At 47.9% G+C, this 20,076-nt stretch overlaps 1 protein-coding gene across 5 annotated transcripts in view; it reads left to right on the top strand.

Annotated features, from left to right (window-relative positions):
* The window catches only part of SHROOM3 (shroom family member 3), a 195,343-nt gene that overhangs the window by 154,194 nt on the left and 21,073 nt on the right, over positions 1-20,076 (top strand). For all 5 annotated transcript variants that reach the window (XM_060012329.1, XM_060012328.1, XM_060012326.1 and 2 more), the window contains 3 exons: positions 4,482-7,641; positions 14,310-14,383; positions 19,074-19,868. In XM_060012329.1, coding sequence (XP_059868312.1) covers positions 4,482-7,641; positions 14,310-14,383; positions 19,074-19,868 — 4,029 coding nt within the window. The remainder of the gene's footprint in view (positions 1-4,481; positions 7,642-14,309; positions 14,384-19,073; positions 19,869-20,076) is intronic.

The following is a 20,076-nucleotide window of genomic DNA, read 5'->3' as shown; positions in this document are numbered from 1 at the left end:
ACCCCTAACACTCATGTCTGGTCAAACCAAAGGCCAAATCCTAGAGCTCTGACTGGTGGGCATGGCTCCCTCCACGTTAGAATACCTTCCTGGTTACCCTCCTTGTTACAGGCACTCCTCTCCCTTGCCCGTGTCCCTCCCAATAACCCTGAAAGAATTTCTTCTCACCATCTGAGCCATGTGTGCTCCGGGAACAGAGCTGCCAGCAGTGCCCACGCCCCATGCGGGCACAGTGCTTTTGCTCTGTGGGCACAGCGGTGTTGAAGGCCTTTAGAAGGTCAGATGCAGGGGCCTAAGAGTGTGAAGGAAGGACAGCACGGTGGTGAGCTACTTGGGCTTGTAAGTGAGACCTTGGTTTAAATCTCCACTTCACCACCTACTGCATGAGCTTGAGCCAATCACTTCACCTCTTTGATCTTGGTTTCCTTGCCTGTAAAATGAAATTCATAATACAGATCTCATTGGCTCGTAGTGAGGATTAAGCAAAATAACATATGCAAAACATTTAGTGTAGTTCCTGAAACATAGTGAGCACTCAGTAACTATGAAAACTAATTATAATAATTAGGCTGAAGACTTGTCAGAGGTACAGTGAAACCTAGTAATGGACTAGGTTAATGGCATCAACCGGCACACACTTATAAAATGCAGGAGTGTATTAACAGGGTACCCCTAAACAGTGGGGCCCTTTGGAGCCTCCTAACCGCTAGCCTTAGGAGGCCCTAAATCTGAAGTCATACTGTGACCTAAAATACAAGCTTGTCCAAAGGCAGAAATAAGACGACTGTGCTTAGAGTAAGTGCTCACAGTAACTAAGGTGAGCTCCAAGAGGCCTCAGGAGAAAGATGGCGTCGGCATCAGAAGTGCAATATTCTGAAGGTTCTGCTTCTCTACCTGCTGTTTCCTCCTCATCCCAACCTCCAGAGGCAGGTGTATCTGTACTGTACCTACCTACTGGTAGGTACTGTACCTACCAGTCTGTCCTCTAATTCAAGCTTCAGCACAGCCTCCCGCTGACACAATGACCGTCAGCACAAAAGCTCTGTGGAGGAAGAGAGAGGGAGAAAGGGAAGCTCGGGTTACCCAGCTCCTACTGCAGCCCAGAGCATCCTGTGTTCTGTTCATTCCATGCCTCGGTCTTGCAGCTCTGAGTTCTGCTCAGAGGGTCAGCCCTTGGCAGCTGTAGACAGAGAAGCTCTCCTGGCACGTTTCTGAGGAACACAGTGGCATCTAGTGGTCTGGTGGGCGGCATTCCTCTGACAGCCTTCTGACAGTTCCAGAAACCAGGAATATTACCTAAATGTGTGGATCTGCTTCTCATTAAGAAGCAGGAGAAAGAGGGAGCTCTAGGGTTGGGGAAGGGCAGGAGTGAGGAGAGAGGGAGAGAGAAGTTCAGAGAGACTGGAGACTTACTGCCCGCAAGCTAGCTTGGATCTGGAATTCCACCGAAATTGTATTTCAGCCTCTTTCTGTCAGGTCCTTGTCACTGCCTTTTTGCTGTCATACAGAAATCTCACAACGGTCCTAAAGTATTAGGACTTCTAAAGTCCTATGTACTTTAGAAGAAACCTTGAAAAGTCATGTGGTCTGGTCCCCTCCTAAGAGGCTGAAATAACAGTATCAAAATACTAAAGAACCAGTATGTGTTCATTGATTCACTCCTTCAGCAAATATGTGTGGAATACCCACTACGTCTCAGATAAGTTCTGATTATTGAGGGTACAAGACTGAACGAGACGTAAAAAGCCCCCAACCTGCTGTATTTGTTTCCCCAGGTGTGTTCCATGGAATAATAATCCTAGGGTCACAAAAGTTTCTAGGGTCACATAAGTTTAGAAAACACTGCTTAGTATATTTTCCTTTAAGAACATCACATGAGCGAGTTTATTAAGGACTCAGGAGTCTTAAAGTAATTACAATTATTTAAGTCATCTAGCCCAGTATTTTCCAAACATATTTGGTCACCTAAGCAATTAATATTCTGGGAGTACACTTTAGGAAATGTTTGCATACACTTGTGCTTTTTGCTGTGGTTTAAGTATTTAGAAAATATTAATACTTTCAAACAGAGGTGATGTGATGTCAAGTAGTGGTAAGTGCCACGAAGAAAGTAAAGCAAAGTAACAGGGAGTAAGGACAGAAGAGGTGCTTTTCAGTGAGTAGCAGGAAGTCTTCTCTGACGCGGAGACTTGAATAAGGGGAAGGGATTGTGCCAGGTGAAGAGCATTCCTTTTTTGTAGGAACAGCGAGTACAAAGGCCCTGAGACCCTGACGTGGGAATGTATTTCATGGGTCATTTATTTATTTATCTATTTATCTCTCTATTTATTTATTTATTTATTTATGGCTGTGTTGGGTCTTTGTTGCTGCGCGCGGGCTTTCTCTAGTTGCGGCGAGCGGGGGCTACTCTTCGTTGCGGTGCACGGGCTTCTCATTGCAGTGGCTTCTCTTGTTGCAGAGCATGGGCTCTAGGCACGCGGGCTTTAGTAGTTGTGGCTCGCGGGCTGTAGAGCACAGGCTCGGTAGTTGTGGCACGTAGGCTTAGTTGCTCCGCGGCATGTGGGATCTTCCCGGACCCGGGCACGAACCCGCGTCCCCTGCATCGGCAGGCGGACTCTCAACCGCTGCGCCACCAGGGAAGCCCACCATCTGTATTTTGAGATATGTTGGTGGTGGCATTTCCTCCCACTCAACAGTGTTACAGTAAACCCATCAGTTTATTCACTTTGATTTTTTTTTGCATGCTCCTAAATTAGATTTGAATTACCCTTTTAGTGAAAGACTGCTAAAATGCTTAGCAGTTGGGAGGAGGATTAAGTAGTGTCTACCACCTGCATGGAATTGATGAGCAAAACAGCCCTTGTGGGGTCTACTGCTTCCATGTGCCCTCAGAGTATTAGCTCTGAGTCTTCTGTTAGAGGAGATGAAGGGAAGCACAAGCGGGTCATATGGGATTATCCTCAACTGAGCCGTGTCATGTGCATTTTCAACACAGCCTCTTCATTTAGAGGGGAGCGGGAGTGAAAACTGGCAGTGACATATGCCATGCCACTGGGTGCCAGGACTGACTTCCCTAACCTGGTTGGCTCAGGAGCTGTTCCCTTCCTTTCTCCCTTGAATTTATACCCGTCCCTCCCAAAGCAGGATGCTCCATTCAGTAAGTTCACTTCCCTTGCTAGAGAAAATTATTCTTAGGGTGAGTTGCTGAAAATCTAGTCTTCTTTTCCTTGAATTCCAGCACCAGTTTTGACTCAGCAGGTGATCCTTCTATAGTCTCTTCCCATATACTCTGGAGACAGTCCAGCCACAAAGCATTATCGCATACTCAGCCATTAAGACGCCATATTTACTTACATGAGATCTAGAAATATCATAACAGCTCCATGAATTTTAATAGTGTTTACATGCCTATTCATTTAAAAATGGAAAACCTCAGGCAAGAACTCTTAGTTCTTCTTTTCTCTTCTTTAGAGAATAGTGAGTCCCAAATGTTGAACTGTTGAGACTGCTGTTTGATTTTTGAGCTACTTACTCCTTCCTATGTCCATGTCCTCTCTCCCCCAACATGCTGGGGTGAAGTCTATTTTGATTTTATAATTAAAGCTAATTATAAGTAATTCTGTCTTATGGCAACTTTCTGGGGTGTATGATGCCAGGAGAGTCACTGCCCCTCCCCCAGGCAGGCTCTGAAAATCACCTAGACGAGCTGGTGAAGGAGGTTTTACCCTCCAGTGTATGAGGCTTTGCCCAGATTCTGGGAAGTGGTCCGTGGGTGATTGGCTCCCAGCACCCAAGAGTCTCCTATGATTAAAGCTTCTTATCCAGCCTGCCTCTCCTTCTCTCTCATCCGCTTCTTCTAACTCTGTAATATTCTCTCAGTATTTCTCTCTTTCAGTTTTGTTTGGCTCTCTCCCCACAAACAAACTGTCTCTGGTACAGTTGAGATTCCAGGAAGATGGCCAGGGAGTAGCCCTCCAATTCTGTACAAAGGAAAGATATTAACTAAAACCAAGGACACGTGCAGAGTCGCCCTCACCCACTCACGTGCCTGGTCTCTTACTAAGCTCTCCCCTTCTCCCCGCAGACGCCCCAAGGGACATAAAATGTCGGTCTCCGTCACTCTCCCTCCTCCTTCCTCGCCCACCTCTCTCATTTCTTGGCATGTGCAGAATGTCACTCCTGGCATGGAGCACATCCCGTCAGTGTGCCGCCCGTGTCCAAGTGGCCCCCTCGTGCTGCCCGCTTCTCCCTCGGCGAGCCTGGGTGATGGATGAGCGGCCCGTGGGTTGCGGCGTTGGGCAGTTACTCCTAGTGACGACACGCAGGGAGGCTGAGCAAGGCCCAAATATGGCCCTTTCCCCCCAGCCTTCCAGAAACCAAACATCTTTCCCAAGGGTACGTTTATAGGCTGGGTCCCGTGCCTGTAAGCCTGCGGAATGATACAGACTCCCTGCTGACCGCTCTGCCTCCCTTTCTTCCAGCTCCTCTACCAGGGACCTCTCCGGCTATGACCATGCTTATCTGAGGCGGAGCCCCGACCGGTGCAGCTCCCAGGGGAGCACGGACAGCCTGGAGCCCAGCGGGGGATGCCCGCCCTGCCACCCTCTCTCCCCGGCCAAGTCTACCAGCAGCATTGAGCAGCTTGGCCACCTCCATAACAAGAGAGACTCGGCTTACAGCTCCTTCTCCGCCAGTTCTAGCATCCTCGAATATCCGGCCCCCGGCATCTCTGGCCGGGAGCGTTCAGGCTCCGTGGACACCACTTCTGCTCGAGGTGGCCTCCTAGAAGGGATGAGGCAGGCAGACATTCGCTATGTTAAGACAGTCTATGATCCCCGGAGGGGGGTCTCAGCAGAGTATGAGGTGAACTCTTCAGGCCTGCTCCTGCAAGGTAAGGAGGCCCGAGCATTGGCAGATGGTCAGGGCTATGAGAAATGGCATAGTGTTCCTCGGGGCAAGGAAGCACCACCCCCCTCCTGGAGCCAGCACTGCCCCAGCTCCTTGGAGACCACCGTGGACAACTTGCCTCCTAAAGTGGGTGCGCCCCTGCCCCCGGCTCGGAGTGACAGTTATGCGGCCTTTCGGCAGCGAGAGCGGCCTGGCTCCTGGTCTAGCCTTGATCAGAAACGGTTCTGCCGGCCTCAGGCAAACTCTGCAGGCACCCTGAAATCTCCCTTCATAGAGGAACAGCTGCATACTGTGCTGGAGAAAAGTCCAGAAAACAGCCCCCCAGTGAAGCCCAAGCATAATTACACCCAGAAGGCCCAACCTGGCCAACCTCTGCTGCCGACTGGCATCTACCCGGTACCTTCCCTGGAGCCACATTTTGCCCAAGTGCCCCGGCCTTCCGTGAGTGGTAACGGCACCCTCTACCCTGCGCTGGCCAAGGAGGGCGGGTATCCAGCTCCGCAGGGAGCTTGCGACAAGACGGCTGCCCTTGATGAGAATGGGAACCAAAGTGGATCTAGCAGGCCTGGCTTTGCCTTCTGCCAGCCCCTAGAACATGACTCAGTGTCCCCGGGAGAGAGGAAACCTGAAGTTTCAGCCAAATGTGTCCCCTACAAAGTCCATTTCCTCTCAGTGCCTGAAAACGAGGAGGAGGAGACCTCCCTGAAGAGACTTCTCACACCTCTCCAAGGCGACAGCCCACATCCCAGTGAGAGAAAGAGCACGCAGGGCAACAAATATTCTAATTACCACAGCCTCCAATCCACTCCGGCTCAGGCCTGGCAAGTGGGTGAAGACAAGAGATCTTTCCTGCCCTCAGAGCCTTGGGAGGGGGATTTCCATGAAGACCACAATGCCAACCTCCGACGGAGGTTCGACAGAGGCAGCCTGGGCCAGAGCATGCCAGGCAACTTTGGCAAGACCACATCTGCCTTCTCCTCCCTCCAAAACATTCCTGAGAGTCTAAGAAGGCAAAGCAGCCTGGATCTAGGAGGGGGAGCCCAGGAGATCTACCTGGAAGGCACGTCCACCTGTACAGTCAGCACCAAGGCAGAGGACTCTGGAAGGACTGTTGTTCCTGATCACAGGAGCCAGCTGGACAGGTCAGTTTCCTATCCCAGGCCTGAGGGGAGAACCAGTGCCTTGGCTTCGTTCCACAGTTCAGACCCAAGGTATGAAGAGCTGCCCTCCCCGCCCCCGCAGGAGACATCCAGTCTGGGCCGAAGGAGGCTCAGCTCCAGCAGCGCCTCGGCTCTGCAGGGCTTTCAGTATGGGAAGCCCCACTGCTCCGTGCTGGAGAAGGTTTCCAAGATCGAGCAGCGAGAGCAAGGGAGCCAGAGACCCCCGAGTGCGGGCAGCTCTAGTTACGGTTATAACCACAGGCCCAACCGGACACTCCCAACTTCTAATACTTCGGGGAATGACTTGGAGGAGACAAAGGCCCATATCCGTTTTTCCGAATCCATTGAACCCCTAGGCAATGGGGAGCCGCACTGCAAAAACGGGGAGCCGAAGTCGGAAGAGGTTTCCTGGCAGCCGTGTGGTCAGCAGCTGAGGCGGGACGCTCGCCTGCTCCGCAGCCAGAGCACCTTCCAGCTCTTCAGCGAGGCGGAGAAGGAGGCCGTGTGGCCCGATGACCGGCCCCGCACGCCAGAGTCGCCCGTGCAGGATGCCCCCTTCAGCCGCGCCTACCGGAACAGCATCAAGGATGCGCAGTCCCGCGTCCTGGGCGCCACCTCCTTTCGACGCCGGGACCTCGAGCCGGGGACGCCCACAGCTGCCTGGCCCTGGCGGCTGCGACCCGCCTCCGCCCACGTGGGGCTGCGGAGCCCGGAAGCGCCGACTTCCGCCTCTCCGCACACTCCGCGCGAGCGGCACAGCGTGACCCCGGCCGAGGGCGACCCTGCCCGGCCCGCGCCCCCCGCCACCCGGAGGGGGCCGCGCCGGCACCTGACCCCTGAGCAGAAGAAGCGCTCGTACTCGGAGCCCGAGAAGATGCATGAGGTGGGGGTCTCGGAGGAGGCCGAGCCGGCGCCCCCGGGCCCGCCAAGGAAGGGGCTGCAGTTCGCGGAGAGCTCGGTGGCTGACCGGCGCCGCATCTTCGAGCGAGACGGCAGGGCCTGCTCCACCCTCAGCCTGTCGGGGCCCGAGCTGAAGCAGTTCCAGCAGAGCGCGCTGGCCGACTACATTCAGCGCAAGACCGGCAAGCGGCCCGCTGCCGCTGGCTGCGGCCTCCAGGAGCCTGGGCCGCTGCGGGAGCGCGTCCAGAGCGCCTACCTCCAGGCCGCGCCCGAGGGCCCCAGCCTCGCTGCTGCCTCCAGTCTCTCCTCTCTGCGGGAGCCCACCCTGCCGCCCCGCAGGGAGACCGCCCTCCAGCCGGCCACCGCCGAAGGGGGTGGCGGGGAGCCGCCACGGGCCCCCCGAGATCGCAGCAGCTCCTTTGCCGGCGGCCGCCACCTCGGGGAACGGCGCCGCGGAGACCAAGCCCCGAGAGAACTGCTCAGTGGAGCTAACGGCGGTCCAAAGGGCCCCCAGAGGCTGGACAGGACCCCTGGGGAGCCCTCCCCGTGGGGGTCCGCGGCCGGGAGGGCTGGGAAGTCCATGTCGGCCGAGGACCTGCTGGAGCGCTCAGGCGTTCAGGCCATCCCTGTCCACATGAGGTCACGGTCATCTCCCACCGCAGACAAGCGCCAGGTATGTGCAGCCAGCGGGTCCTAGCACTGCCCCTTGCATCCTGGAAGCCTTAGTGCGACTTCTCTAACCCCTCCTCTCCCCTTCGTTTTCCTTTTACACGCAAGAGAGTAGCATTCGTTTTCATAAGGTGCTGTCTTTCTCAGTGCCCCTGTCTGATGAGATCATTACAGAGATACAGATATATAGTACGTAGATATCGATACAGTTGTGTAGATCTCTTATGTAGATACATGTATTGTATACCAATATAGATATCTATACATATATATGAGTGTGTATCAGTGGGTATAGATGTATATGTGTACACACACACACACAGTAGGCCTCGTATTCCTGGTTCTGCACTGGAATGGAAAATATTGGGAAAATTCCAGAAAGTTCCAAAAAGCAAAATTTGAATTTGCCAGCACACCAGCAACTATTTACGTAGTATTTAGATTGTAAGTAGAGATGATTTAAAGTATACAGGAGGATGTGTGTAGGTTATATGCAAATACTATGCCATTTTATCAGTATAGAGCATCAGGTGGATTTTGGTATCCGTCCCTGGGGGGGGCGGGCCTTGAGCCAATTCCCTGGGGATACTGGGAAGACAAGTGTATGTAATATATATACACGCATACATATATAGTATGTATGTATTATATAGTATATACATATATATATAATAATTTCATTTTAGTGTCACCCGCTTCTCAGTGTAAGAATTAGATTAGGAAATTTTAGGGGTTATCTTTTTGTTTCGGGGTTTTTTTTGCGTTTTGTTTTTTGTTTGTTTTGCTTCTTTTCTCTTTTTTTAAGTTCATGCAATAGAGGCTGTGTCTCAGTATTTTAAAGACGTTAGCTTCATACCTTCTTTGTTTCTATTGGACTTTTGCATTTACAAAATAAGTATAGTTATTGACTTTGATAGTTGTTGGTTATTGAGCTCCAGGCCTTCAACTAAGTATGCTTTTATGTTTATTATCCCATTAATCCTCAAAATAATCCTATGTGGTGGAGTATATTATCCATATCAAATCCATGTCTCTCTGCCTCTTTCTGTGTACTATCGTGGTGAGATAGGAGAATGTCAGACTTTCCAATTCTCTCATAAAGTCTCCAGACTATGAAAAGATCACGAGGCGCTTTCCACTGGAAATTTTAGGCGGAGCTAGGAGTAAAACCCGAGCACTCTGGCTGCAGGAGTCTATCAGTTCCCCTAATTCGTAGCCCATTCTCAAGCTCCACGTGCACTGCAAGTCGATGTCCTGCCTCATGGTTCCCTTGCCGGGTAAGAAGATGCGAGGAATTCACGTATATGTTACCACAGGGAAGAATACACCTCCATTGTCCCTTCTCAGATTCTGTTTTCCCCAGCAGAGAATGTAATCATTCAGCAAGCATTTGTAGAGCGTATGTTTTACGAAAAGGACTGCTTATAGGTTTAAAGGAAACGTAAAGGAAAATAAGGGTCATGCCTTTCTGGGGTTCACAATTGAGCAAAGGACTATGAACTTACATATAAATAACTAACACGGATAGTGAATGCTTTGGGAGTGGTCATAAATAATATGCTATGGGAGGGATAGTAATTCTGAGAGGATCTAAGAGAGCATCTCTTGAAGGAGAAGGGATATGAACCAGGCTATAAAGGATGAGCAGGATATTGACAAAGAGTTGGAGGTTGTGTGGGGGAGGCATTGAGTTGGAGGAAACAGCTTTGGACAGAGAAGAGTTAGCCATTACTGTCTGAGGCATCTGTCTGCTGCACTGCTTCTGCAACACACATACGCACAGCATTGTGAGAAAATACTGCTCCCTCCCAGATATTTTCTCTTCAGAAATATTTTCTCCCCATATAACCCACACACCACACACACACACACAGTCTATAGAGGCAATCCTCCATAAGCCTCCAGTAGCTGTTTTTCACCCCTTAGCGTGAAGAACAGAGCTAATTTCCAGTCCTTATCCTACACCTAAGACGCTTTTAAAATCCATATGTGTAACATGCCATTTCAGCCAGTTTGATGGGCTTCGGAAGCTCACCACGTAGCAGAACAAACATTTTCTCTATTTCTCTCCCCATGTCCTGAAGAAAATAGAAAAGCTTTGGTGAAAACTAAATCATCTTCTGATCGATGTCATTATTCTCTCTTGGGGAATTTGTTGGATGGTTATGAATGTTATTTTGCCCTTCCAGATATTTCTCAAGCCTGGTAAACTGGGAAATAGAGCTAAAACATAGGCAGTATAGAGAAATGATCCCAATTAAATCCCAATTATTTGGTATTATTTGAAAAACTTTCTAGAAAGACAGCTAAATACAGAACATTATTTATGTTCTCTTTAATAAAGGGAGTACCATATTTAGAAATTATTTAACGGGAATATGATGCCAGAGGGGGGAAATGTTTCAACGTGAAATACTTTACCTGCGCTGCTTTGCTCCTACAAATTCTGAAAATAGGTTATCATCCCCTAGATTGCAACTGCATCAAGACTGTGTTCTTAGGCTTCCTCCTTCATTCCCTGGCTCAGCAGCTGCACTCTGCCTGCCCTGAGACTGGTCCATGGCAAGGTCTGCCTCTCGCATCTTCTTCATACACCCATTATCTACCTTAGTTGTAGAACTAGTGAAAAACAAAATAAAACTAGTCTCCACATAATTATTGTGGTTAATATTTTAAGATGTTATTATTTATTTGAATAAATTCCAGGAACTTTTACCATTAAGCTTTAGGGAAGGTGTTAAATAACAATTTTTCTCATCCCAGCTTTAGAGGACTCTGAGAAATTAAGTGACGCTGTAGCGACTAAATCATCTGGTTGAGTTAAACCCAAAATATGGAGTCTGTTTCTGGTGCTGGCTCAGTCCGAGGCATCCGGAACAAACGCTGCTTGCTCCTGCCAGGTAGATACTACTAGAGCAGGATTTTGCAAGCTTTGGGCAAGGATTCAGCTCCTTTTCAAAAGTCCATTAGTGAGGATAGTTTTTGCTTCCAAAACAAGGTCAGCATGGAAATCAGTTTCTCTGTTTATAAAGCTTGATCATTCTTGGGCCTGAAACGATGACTGTAGAAGGCTGCCACCTTTTGTAGCCTGAGACCTGCTCAGACACTCAGCACCCCTGGGCCTTTCCTTAGCCAGCTGTGGTCGTCTCTGAACAAGCCGCCTCCTATTCCCTCTCCTTTAATTCCTCTTAATTTTAATAGATTTATTTATTTATTTATCTTTGGCTGCGTTGGCTCTTCGTTGCTGTGAGTGGGCTTTCTTTAGTTGCGGTGAATGGGGGCTACTCTTTGTTGCACTGTGCGGGCTTCTCATTGTGGTGGCTTCTCTTTGTTGCTGAGCACGGGGTCTATGTGCGTGGGCTTCAGTAGCTGTGGTTCACGGGCTCTAGAGCGCAGGCTCAGTAGTTGTGGCGCACGGTCTTAGTTGCCCCGTGGCATGTGGGATCTTCCCGGACCAGGGCTCAAACCCGTGTCCCCTGCATTGGCAGGCGGATTCTTAACCACTGCGCCACCAGGGAAGCCCCAATTCCTCTTAATTTTAAAGGTGTAATTGCAGAACAAATGGATATTAGTGACGGAGCTGAAGGGCACATCAAATTCTTGGCTATTTCCTACTTTCTGTGAGACTTTAGAAAACTTAACTGTTTTAAAGTAGGTAGGCCCTGCAAAGCTGCAGGAAAAAATCCAGACATTTCTGTCTTGGAGATGGAAATTTACACCTGTTCGTTGTCATAGATCTAAAATATAGCAGAGGCTATAAAAAGAAAGCTTTTGGAGAAATAAGATTCCTGGTGGGGTATTTTTTTTTTTTCAGAATGCTGAGTTAGAGTCTTCTCTGGTTCTCACTGTATTTTCAGAGATCTTCATTTCTTATATGTAGCACATTCACCATGTGATGATGTGACAAACATTTGATTGCTGAGGAAATTGCTCAGTGCATGGAACCCCACAATGTTGGATGCAACATTGTATATTGCATGCAACCTGTATATCATTTTTAGTACCTCTCAACAAGCCTGGGGATAAATAACAGAATCAACTTTCCACAAAATGTAAAGTTACAACTAGCTACGAATAATCAAATGTTTACTATGTGCCAGTCACTGTACTGTGTTTTATAAGCTTAAAATTAATCCTACATCTATGCAAAGGAGGCGATACCGTTGTTATCGCCATATTACAGATGAGGGAACTGAGGCACAGAAAGGCTGAGAAATTTGCCCAACATAGTGGGAGCAAGGTTTTGACCCCATACTGTCTGACTCCAGAGGTTTTAAGTCACTATACCACACTGCCTCCCGGTATCAAAAAAGACTGGGTGACTGGAGGGAGGTGAGAGTTAACCATCTTATATCTGAAAACTCCAGCCAGTGAATTGATTTCATTTTAACATTTATCAATTACTGTTATACATTTAAATAACATTTAAATTTTTTTTAACTGAATTTCTAATTCATTTTAGCAGATACTTGAAGCTGATATTACAAAGTAGATGAATATTGTCTTCGTATTTCATTGGTCATAGAGATATTAGGATATTTAATTCAGAATCCAAAGGAAGAGTGAGAATCGGAATTGGATGGGATTCAGGTTTACAGTTCTGACTGTACTGTGCCTAATGAAGAGTAAGAACTGGTGTACTTTTAAGTCAGTCAAAAGAAGTAGAGACGATTAACCAAAACAGACACTTAAGTTTCTGTTGGCATAACTCTATACCTGGTATTTCTCCCATTGCCACTGCTTTTTCCTAAATTGTCATAATAGTTTATACTTCTTACCGGTTTATAGAAAATCAAGTCTTCTTTGAAAGTGCATACGTGCCCAATCTAAGCAAATAAATGCAACAGGAATGTATCCTCCTTGGGCTTTCTGCTAGGTTGGGAAGGCATTTTCCTTCTGTCCAAATGGTATTTCCATTGACAGGAGATGTAGAGTTCTCTCAATGGCCTATTGCTGGGTCTGAGTTCTTTTATTTTATACACACCCACAGAAATATCAAGCTCATACTGTAATTCAAAGGAAATAATAGAGTAGAAATATATATTTGAACGTTACTAGGTTAGGAGCTTTAAGGGAACCTAGATAGGCTTTTCCAGTTAATTATTGGCGAAGGTGAACATTCATGTCAACAGAGGGGGTGGAGTGGGGAAAGACTTTTTTTTTTTAACTTTTTATTTTATATTGGAGTATAGTTGATCAACAATGTTGTGTTAATTTCAGGTGTACAGCAAAGTGATTCAGTTATACATGTATCTGTTCTTTTTCAAGTTCTTTTCCCATTTAGGTTATTACCGAATATGGAGCAGAGTTCCCTGTGCTATATATCCTTGTTGGTTATAAAGGGACCATAGGGTTTTGCGGAGAGTAGGAATTCCCATTCCCTCTAGTGATACTTGAGCAAATCAGGGACACATGGAATTCCTTTTTCTCAAAGCACTGACATCTGATTGTATCCAGCTCAGCCACCATTCAACTTAAGATTCCAAAGATCGACCTTAGGCTTTGAGGAAATCATGGTTTGAATCCTAGCTGCTTACTTAATTGTGGGTAAGATACTTATCCTCTCTGAGCTGCAATTACCTCCCCTCTCCCCATTGTTATAGATTAAATTACAGAAGAAACGTCAGGTGCCTAACACAGCTCCAGGCACATCATTTGAGGATTTTAAAGAGCTGCGTGTCCAGCACACAGTAGATGCCGAGTAGGAGGAAGCTGCAGTTACTAATAATATTCAGGGTTGTTTCTTCTTTGGACCTTCTCCCACCCACCTTTGGCTCTTTTCATTGCTTCTTAGTACCTCTCCCAATGATTGGGGGGAAAGAAAGAAAGAGAGAGTGAGGTGGGGTGATGAAAAGCAATCGGCCCTTTGGACAGAATAAATGGTGAAATAAATTGTTGAAATTAAGTTTAGGGATTACATGCGGATTTAATTTTCCTGTTTTCTACCTGTCTCCTATTATCATAAATAATTGAGAGTTTTATCAATAGCTACATCATTATTTTCATCAGGGACCTGTACATATGAACTGATTTTACACTAACAAAAACTGACCTACAACCCTTTCAGGAAACTAATATATACCCTTATTTAAAACAAAAACAAATAATGACTACCCTTGAAGTGTCCCCAGAGTTACTGACATTACATGTGGGTGAGATGTTTTTCCCAGAGAGAATGTATTTCAACCTGATTACAAGCCAGATTCATATCTAATTCTTGAGATTTTGCTGAATCCAATAAACTCTCCTTTTCCTGTCATCTCCCATATTTCCCTATTGCTGTTTTGAAAGCTTGGCCCTTTAATTTAATTTCATCATTATATTTCAAGTATAGGAGTTGTCTGAAGTCCGGAGATACTTGTTATCAGACTTCTCTTGTTTAGAAAATGTCTTTGTTAGGAGAGGCACCCAGTGAGGTGGACTGAGGTTCTGCCACCTGTGACCTTGGGAAAGTTAACCTCTTGGGGCCTGTGTCCTCATCAATGCAGTGGGATTAACAGTACTTCCTGGGCTTTGAGGATGAAATGGGTTAGTATGTAAGAGTGCCACCAGGATACCTGATAATAAATAGTGGACCTGCAATAAATGTCCCTTCTCCTTTATACCTCCACCCCCTTGGTAAATTTAAATACCCGTTTGTTGGTAATAACGCCGTGCCTCTTGTGTTTTAAGGATGTGCTTCTGGGGGAAAACAATGGCTTTGGTCTTGTGAAGGATCCCTGTTATTTGGCTGGCCCAGCATCCAGGTATGTATCTGTATTTATGATGCCCTCTACCTTATGAATGCTGCTGGAGTTAAATGCTTCTGTTCCCCTCTGCCAGAAATCGAAGTGTGATATTATGATGTTTCATAGTGTCATGTGCCACCTCTTCAGTTTGTCTAGGCCATGGGGAGCTTTCTTTTTTATTTATAGATGACTTTCGCTAAGAATGATACTATTCAAAATAGGTTTTGAATGTGTGCTATTGAAGCAGTGGTTGACTTCCAGTAAATTTGGCATCAGAATAGTTGATGGATATGCTCGTCTCAAGTCTATCCTCTGGCTCTCACACGTGGGGCCTTCTCTTAAACATGGCTGATCTCTTCTGGCTCTGTCCCAGAGGATCAGGTCTGCTGAGTAAAGCACTAGGGGAAGAATGAGCATCACGAACAGCCTTCACAGAACAAGACAAACTTGCAGGAATCACCTGAAGTAAAAAATAAAGCTCTAAAATCATTATTTTAGGCACTTAGAGATAGAAAATAGCAGGAAATTCATGTTTTTAAAGTTGCCATCAAAATCACTTCTCCTTTGTAGAAAAAATATAATGGACAGTTTTTCAGAATTAGAATCTTTAAACTATTCACTTGGAGCTTAAGAAGTAGAAATTTCCAAAGAGAGTTTCCTCTGAACCACATGCCTGTATGTAGTTTTAATGCAGCATTATAGGACTATCTACTGTCATCTGTTATTACTAATGTTAATACATTTAAACCCTCCCTACTACCGTCCATGTTTTTTCAAGCCAGTTCCTTAATTTTTACTGTTTCATTCAATCATTGTTTCTCTCTTTTTCTGGCATTCACCTTCTCGATAGCTCAACCTAATACTGCCAGCATGGTCAGGAAGTGGGTATTAGGTTACCTCCTTCATTGCCAAGAGCAGCCTTCTGTAGTTGGTCTTGCTCCTGGAGCTGTGCCTAAAGTGAAGCGGTCAAGGTGAGGCTGAGGACTTTAGTTTGGCTGCATTAATTCAAGGTTAGAGACAAGGGAAGACTGACAGTGAAATAGAGCTCTGCCAAAGGAGAGCTGGTCTGGGGCTTCCCTGGCGGCGCAGTGGTTGAGAGTCTGCCTGCCGATGCAGGGGACACGGGTTCGTGCCCTGGTCCGGGAAGATCCCACATGTTGGGGAGCGGCTGGGCCTGTGAGCCATGGCCGCTGAGCCTGCGTGTCTGGAGCCTGTGCTCCGCGGCAGGAGAGGCCGCAGTGGTGAGAGGCCCGTGTACTGCAAAAAAACAAAAAAAAAGAGTGACGTGAACTTAGAAATTTATATAATGGAGTCCACTTGTAGGGGTCGGGAGGAAATAAGAGCACAAACAAATGGTGGTATAAGAACGCATGGCAGGGCTTCCCTGGTGGCGCAGTGGTTGAGAGTCCGCCTGCCGATGCAGGGGACGCGGGTTCGTGCCCCGGTCCGGGAAGATCCCACATGCCGCGAAGCAGCTGGGCCCGTGAACCATGGCCGCTGAGCATGCGCGTCTGGAGCCTGTGCTCCGCAACGTGAGAGGCCACAACAGTGAGAGGCCCACGTACCGCAAGACAAACAAAAAAGAGAGAGCTGGTCTGAAGTCTAAGGTGAAACTAAATTCAACCACAAAAAATAAAATTGCTGGATTCCAAAAAGGACTTGAATAGACATTTCTCCAAATGGCCAACAGGCCCATGAAAAGATACTGCACATCACTAATCATCAGAGAAATGCAAGTCAAAACCACACTCATTAGAATGGCTACGATCGAAAAAACATAAAAGAACAAGTGTTGGTGAAGATGTGGAGAAATTGGAACCCCTGTGCACTGTTGGTAGGATTACAAAATGGTATAACTGCTACGGAAACAGTATGGAGGTTCCTCAAGAAATTAAAAATCTATCATATGACCCAGCAATCCCACTTCTGAGTATAAATCCAAAGAATTGAAAGCAGTGTCTTGAAGAGAGATTTTCGTACCCATGTTCTAGGCAGCACTGTTCACAATAGCAAAGAGGTGGAAGCAACCCAAATGTCCACAGATGGATGAGTGGATAAACAAAATGTGGTATATGCATACAGTGGAATATTATTCAGCCTTTAAAAGGAAGGAAATGCTGTCACATGCTACAACCTGAATGTACCTCGAGGACATTATGCTAAGTGCAATAAGCCAGTCATAAATACTTTGTGATTCCCCTTGTATGAGGTATCTAAAGTAGTCGAATTTATAGAGAAGTAGAATGGTGGTTACAAGGGCCAGGGGAGTGGCAAAAGAAGAGTTGTTGCTTAATAGGTATATAGTTTCAGATTTGCAAGATGAAAATGTTCTGGAGATCTGTTTTGCAACAATATTGGTGTATTTAACACTACTGAACTGAACATTTTTAAATTTAAAATTAAAATGAATTTAAAGTAGTTAATTTTATGTTATGTGGGGTTTTTTTAAACCACATTAAAAAATGCTATGAAGGAAAAAAATGAGACTAATCAAACTTGATTCCTGGATACATGTCAATAGATGCCTGTCTCTCACACTCTATTATAAAAGAGACTGAAATAAAATTTTTATGATACTAGTCTTTATTCTTGGAAAACAATTACCAGGAAGAAGTATTCTCAACCAAACTAAGCATTTAACTCAACTATTACCTTCAAAAATATAGTTTTTTACAGTATGGTTCCTGTAAACTAGGAAGATTAAACATAAACTAAAAATGTTATATCAAAGTTTATTTGGGCTACATCTTTAAAAGATAAATATTATTTTATTGTGTGTTTTAGTGATGTCTCCCCCCCCTTTTTTTTTTTTTTGCGGTACGCGGGCCTCTCACTGTTGTGGCCTCTCCAGTTGCGGAGCACAGGCTCAGCGGCCATGGCTCACGGGCCCAGCTGCTCCGCGGCATGTGGAATCTTCCCGGACCGGGGCACGAGCCCGCGTCCCCCGCATCAGCAGGCAGACTCTCAACCACTGCGCCACCAGGGAAGCCCAATGTCTCCTCTTTTTAAAAAGCAAAATGAAGGTACCTGAGTTGGTCCTTAAAACATCAGATTCCAGTTACTCCATGTCCTATTAGAGGATGCTAAGTTTAAAAATAGTTCATGGCCTGCAGTCTAAACAGCAGTTGGGCAGAAGAGACGTCGTTTGTTCAACAGACATTTACTGAGAGGGTACTTTGTGCCAGGATCTGGGGATAGCAAAATGAATAAGACATGGGGGTAAAGAGCACCCCCAGTGCATCTCCTGCCCCTGGGTTTCTGGTGTACCCATCTGGGAACCCACCAAGGAGGACAGAATAGCCACTCTTGAATATTGACAGGCTTCTGGTAAAGAAACTGCTTCTAGATGAAAAGGATCTGTGATGGGAGGGGAGAGAATGCATCTGAGTGGAAGATGGGCCTCTTACTCAACCATTTGCATTTATAATAAAGAAAAAATAATGGCAGGAGAAAAGCTAATTTGGTTCTTTGTGGTCTTTTCCTTCTTTATGCTGCTTTGCCATCACCTGGCACTTAGATGATTTCGTGGCAGGCCTGTGCTGGGGCTCTGACTTGGGACTGAGCCACAGCTCTCTCAGGATGCGGGTCTGTAAAATGAAAAATGCCATCTGCTCTCCAGATTCACTTGCACACTAGTCAGGGAGCTACAAATGTGGGATTTACAAATTATTATGGTTGTTTGCTGGAGATATTTTTAGCCTCACATTAACTCTTTTTTTTTTTTTTTTTTTTTTTTTTTTTTTTGCGGTACGCGGGCCTCTCACTGTTGTGGCCTCTCCCGTTGCGGAGCACAGGCTCCGGACGCGCAGGCTCAGCGGCCATGGCTCACGGGCCCAGCCGCTCCGCGGCACGTGGGATCTTCCCGGATCGGGGCACGAACCCGTGTCCGCGGACTCTCAACCACTGTGCCACCAGGGAAGCCCTTATCCTCACATTAACTCTTCCATGGCAGGCAGGCAGGCAGGCAGGCAGTGCTAGAGACGTGTTTTCTTTGTTTTTGTTCTCCTTTTTTTCCTTTCAAACACGTTAACAAACGTATTGGAAATTTTGGGTTTTTCCTTAGAGCCTAGAGGACAGCTGTTTAAACGGCCATGCACCCTATTTGCTCGTTATGGTCAGTCTCTTTCTCCAGAGGTAACTGCTTATTAGCTCCTTAGGTGAGACTCTCCCTTTCCTTCTTACTTTCCATTTTAAGAAATGAAAACACTGGGAGACTAAGAGAAAGTTGTAAATAAACCCTTCAGATTCTGCAGCCCACGCAAATACTTTCCAAACAGACCTCCCCCGTGGGGCTCACACCTGTGGAGAATGAGGCAGCATTCTTTTCCCCAGAGTCAGGAGCTGGTTCCCAAACTAGTCCTAAAAGGAGAAGAAGAAACATACCTGCTCCTGCCTTTTATATCCTGAAGCCTGTCCTCAAAAGCTGCCTTGCATGGGGGGAGGTAGATGGGGTGATGAGAGGGTTAATGAAAAGAAATGCCTTGTGACCCCAGGCTTGCCGTGTGACATTTTCCTGCAGGAGTTTATGCCTACTTGGCATCTCATTTAAACTTGGTTCTTTGTATGAGCAGCCAAGGGAAGACAGTGTGCAGCTTCTCCGGGCTTCCTTCTCCCCATCAAATGCTTTTCCCGTCCATGTAATGCACCTTGGGTTCAGTGTTTGCCCCTTTTCTTCAGAGCTAACCTATGTGTCTGTATCCCACTCCAGGCCATTCAGCTGTTCCAGCCGTGAAGAGATGTTGTTGCTCCAACACCATCCCAGCCCTCGTTGCGGGGTTTCGGGCTGCAAAGCAGGTGGCGGTGCCTCCATTCCCGGCAGGGGTCTGGGACCGCTGGACCCTCCAAGGCAGGCCAGCAGAACGCCTTGCCCCCGGCCCCTGCCCTCAGGAGCGCAAGGGCACCTCCCGGACACCAGGGCTGCACCGCCGAGCTCAGCCCTGCCTGCCCCTGGCCCCTCGAGCTACTGCTCACAGGCCGCCGCCGCCCAGCCCTGCACCCCAGCCGGGACCCCCAAAAATGGCGGCCACTGGCCGGCCCAGCCTCCCAGCCCCGAGCGCAGGAAGGAGGAGGGAGCAGGGACGCGGCCCTCCCCGCCCTGGGTGAAGAGGGCCCACGCGGTCCGAGAGGACAGCCTCCCCGAGGACGGCGCATCGCCTGGGTGCGCGAGCCCCAAGCACTACCCCAAGCCGGAGGCCCTCCCAAGCCCGAGCAGCACTTCTGACCCGGACACGCCCCTCGGGGCCCCGGGCACTCTGGGCAGGGTCTCCCTCCGGATCTCTGGGTCGGCCCCGCTGGCCTCCCTACCGCCTCGGGAGGACGACGACGACGAGGTGTTCGCGAGGGACCTACGCTCCACCGCCTCTTCCGGCCCTGTCTGCGAGGCGCCGCCCCCGCCCAGCTGGGAAGCCCCGGCCCAGAACCTGGACCGCTTCCCTCCGCCTCCCCCTGAAGCTGTGTGCGCGGAGCAGTGGGACAGCGACGGCTACCGGGAGCCCCACGCCAGGTGAGAGCAGCCCTCCGCCAAGGTTAAGGGTCTCCCTCCCCAGGAAGAGATTTCCACGCTCCACGCTTCTCAGAGCCGCCTCTGCTGGCCACTGGAGAGCCCTGTGGAGGTTTTTTAACAGGAGCCCAGCTCACGAAACTGGCACAACTGTTCCATTTGTTGACCTTGGTGGTCGTCATTTTAGTAGTCCTTGGGCACCGAGGTGTGG

Source organism: Delphinus delphis, chromosome 5, assembly GCF_949987515.2.
Source record: "Delphinus delphis chromosome 5, mDelDel1.2, whole genome shotgun sequence".
Classification (NCBI taxonomy): Eukaryota; Metazoa; Chordata; class Mammalia; order Artiodactyla; family Delphinidae; genus Delphinus; species Delphinus delphis.
This window is presented reverse-complemented; position numbering and strand designations above follow the sequence as displayed.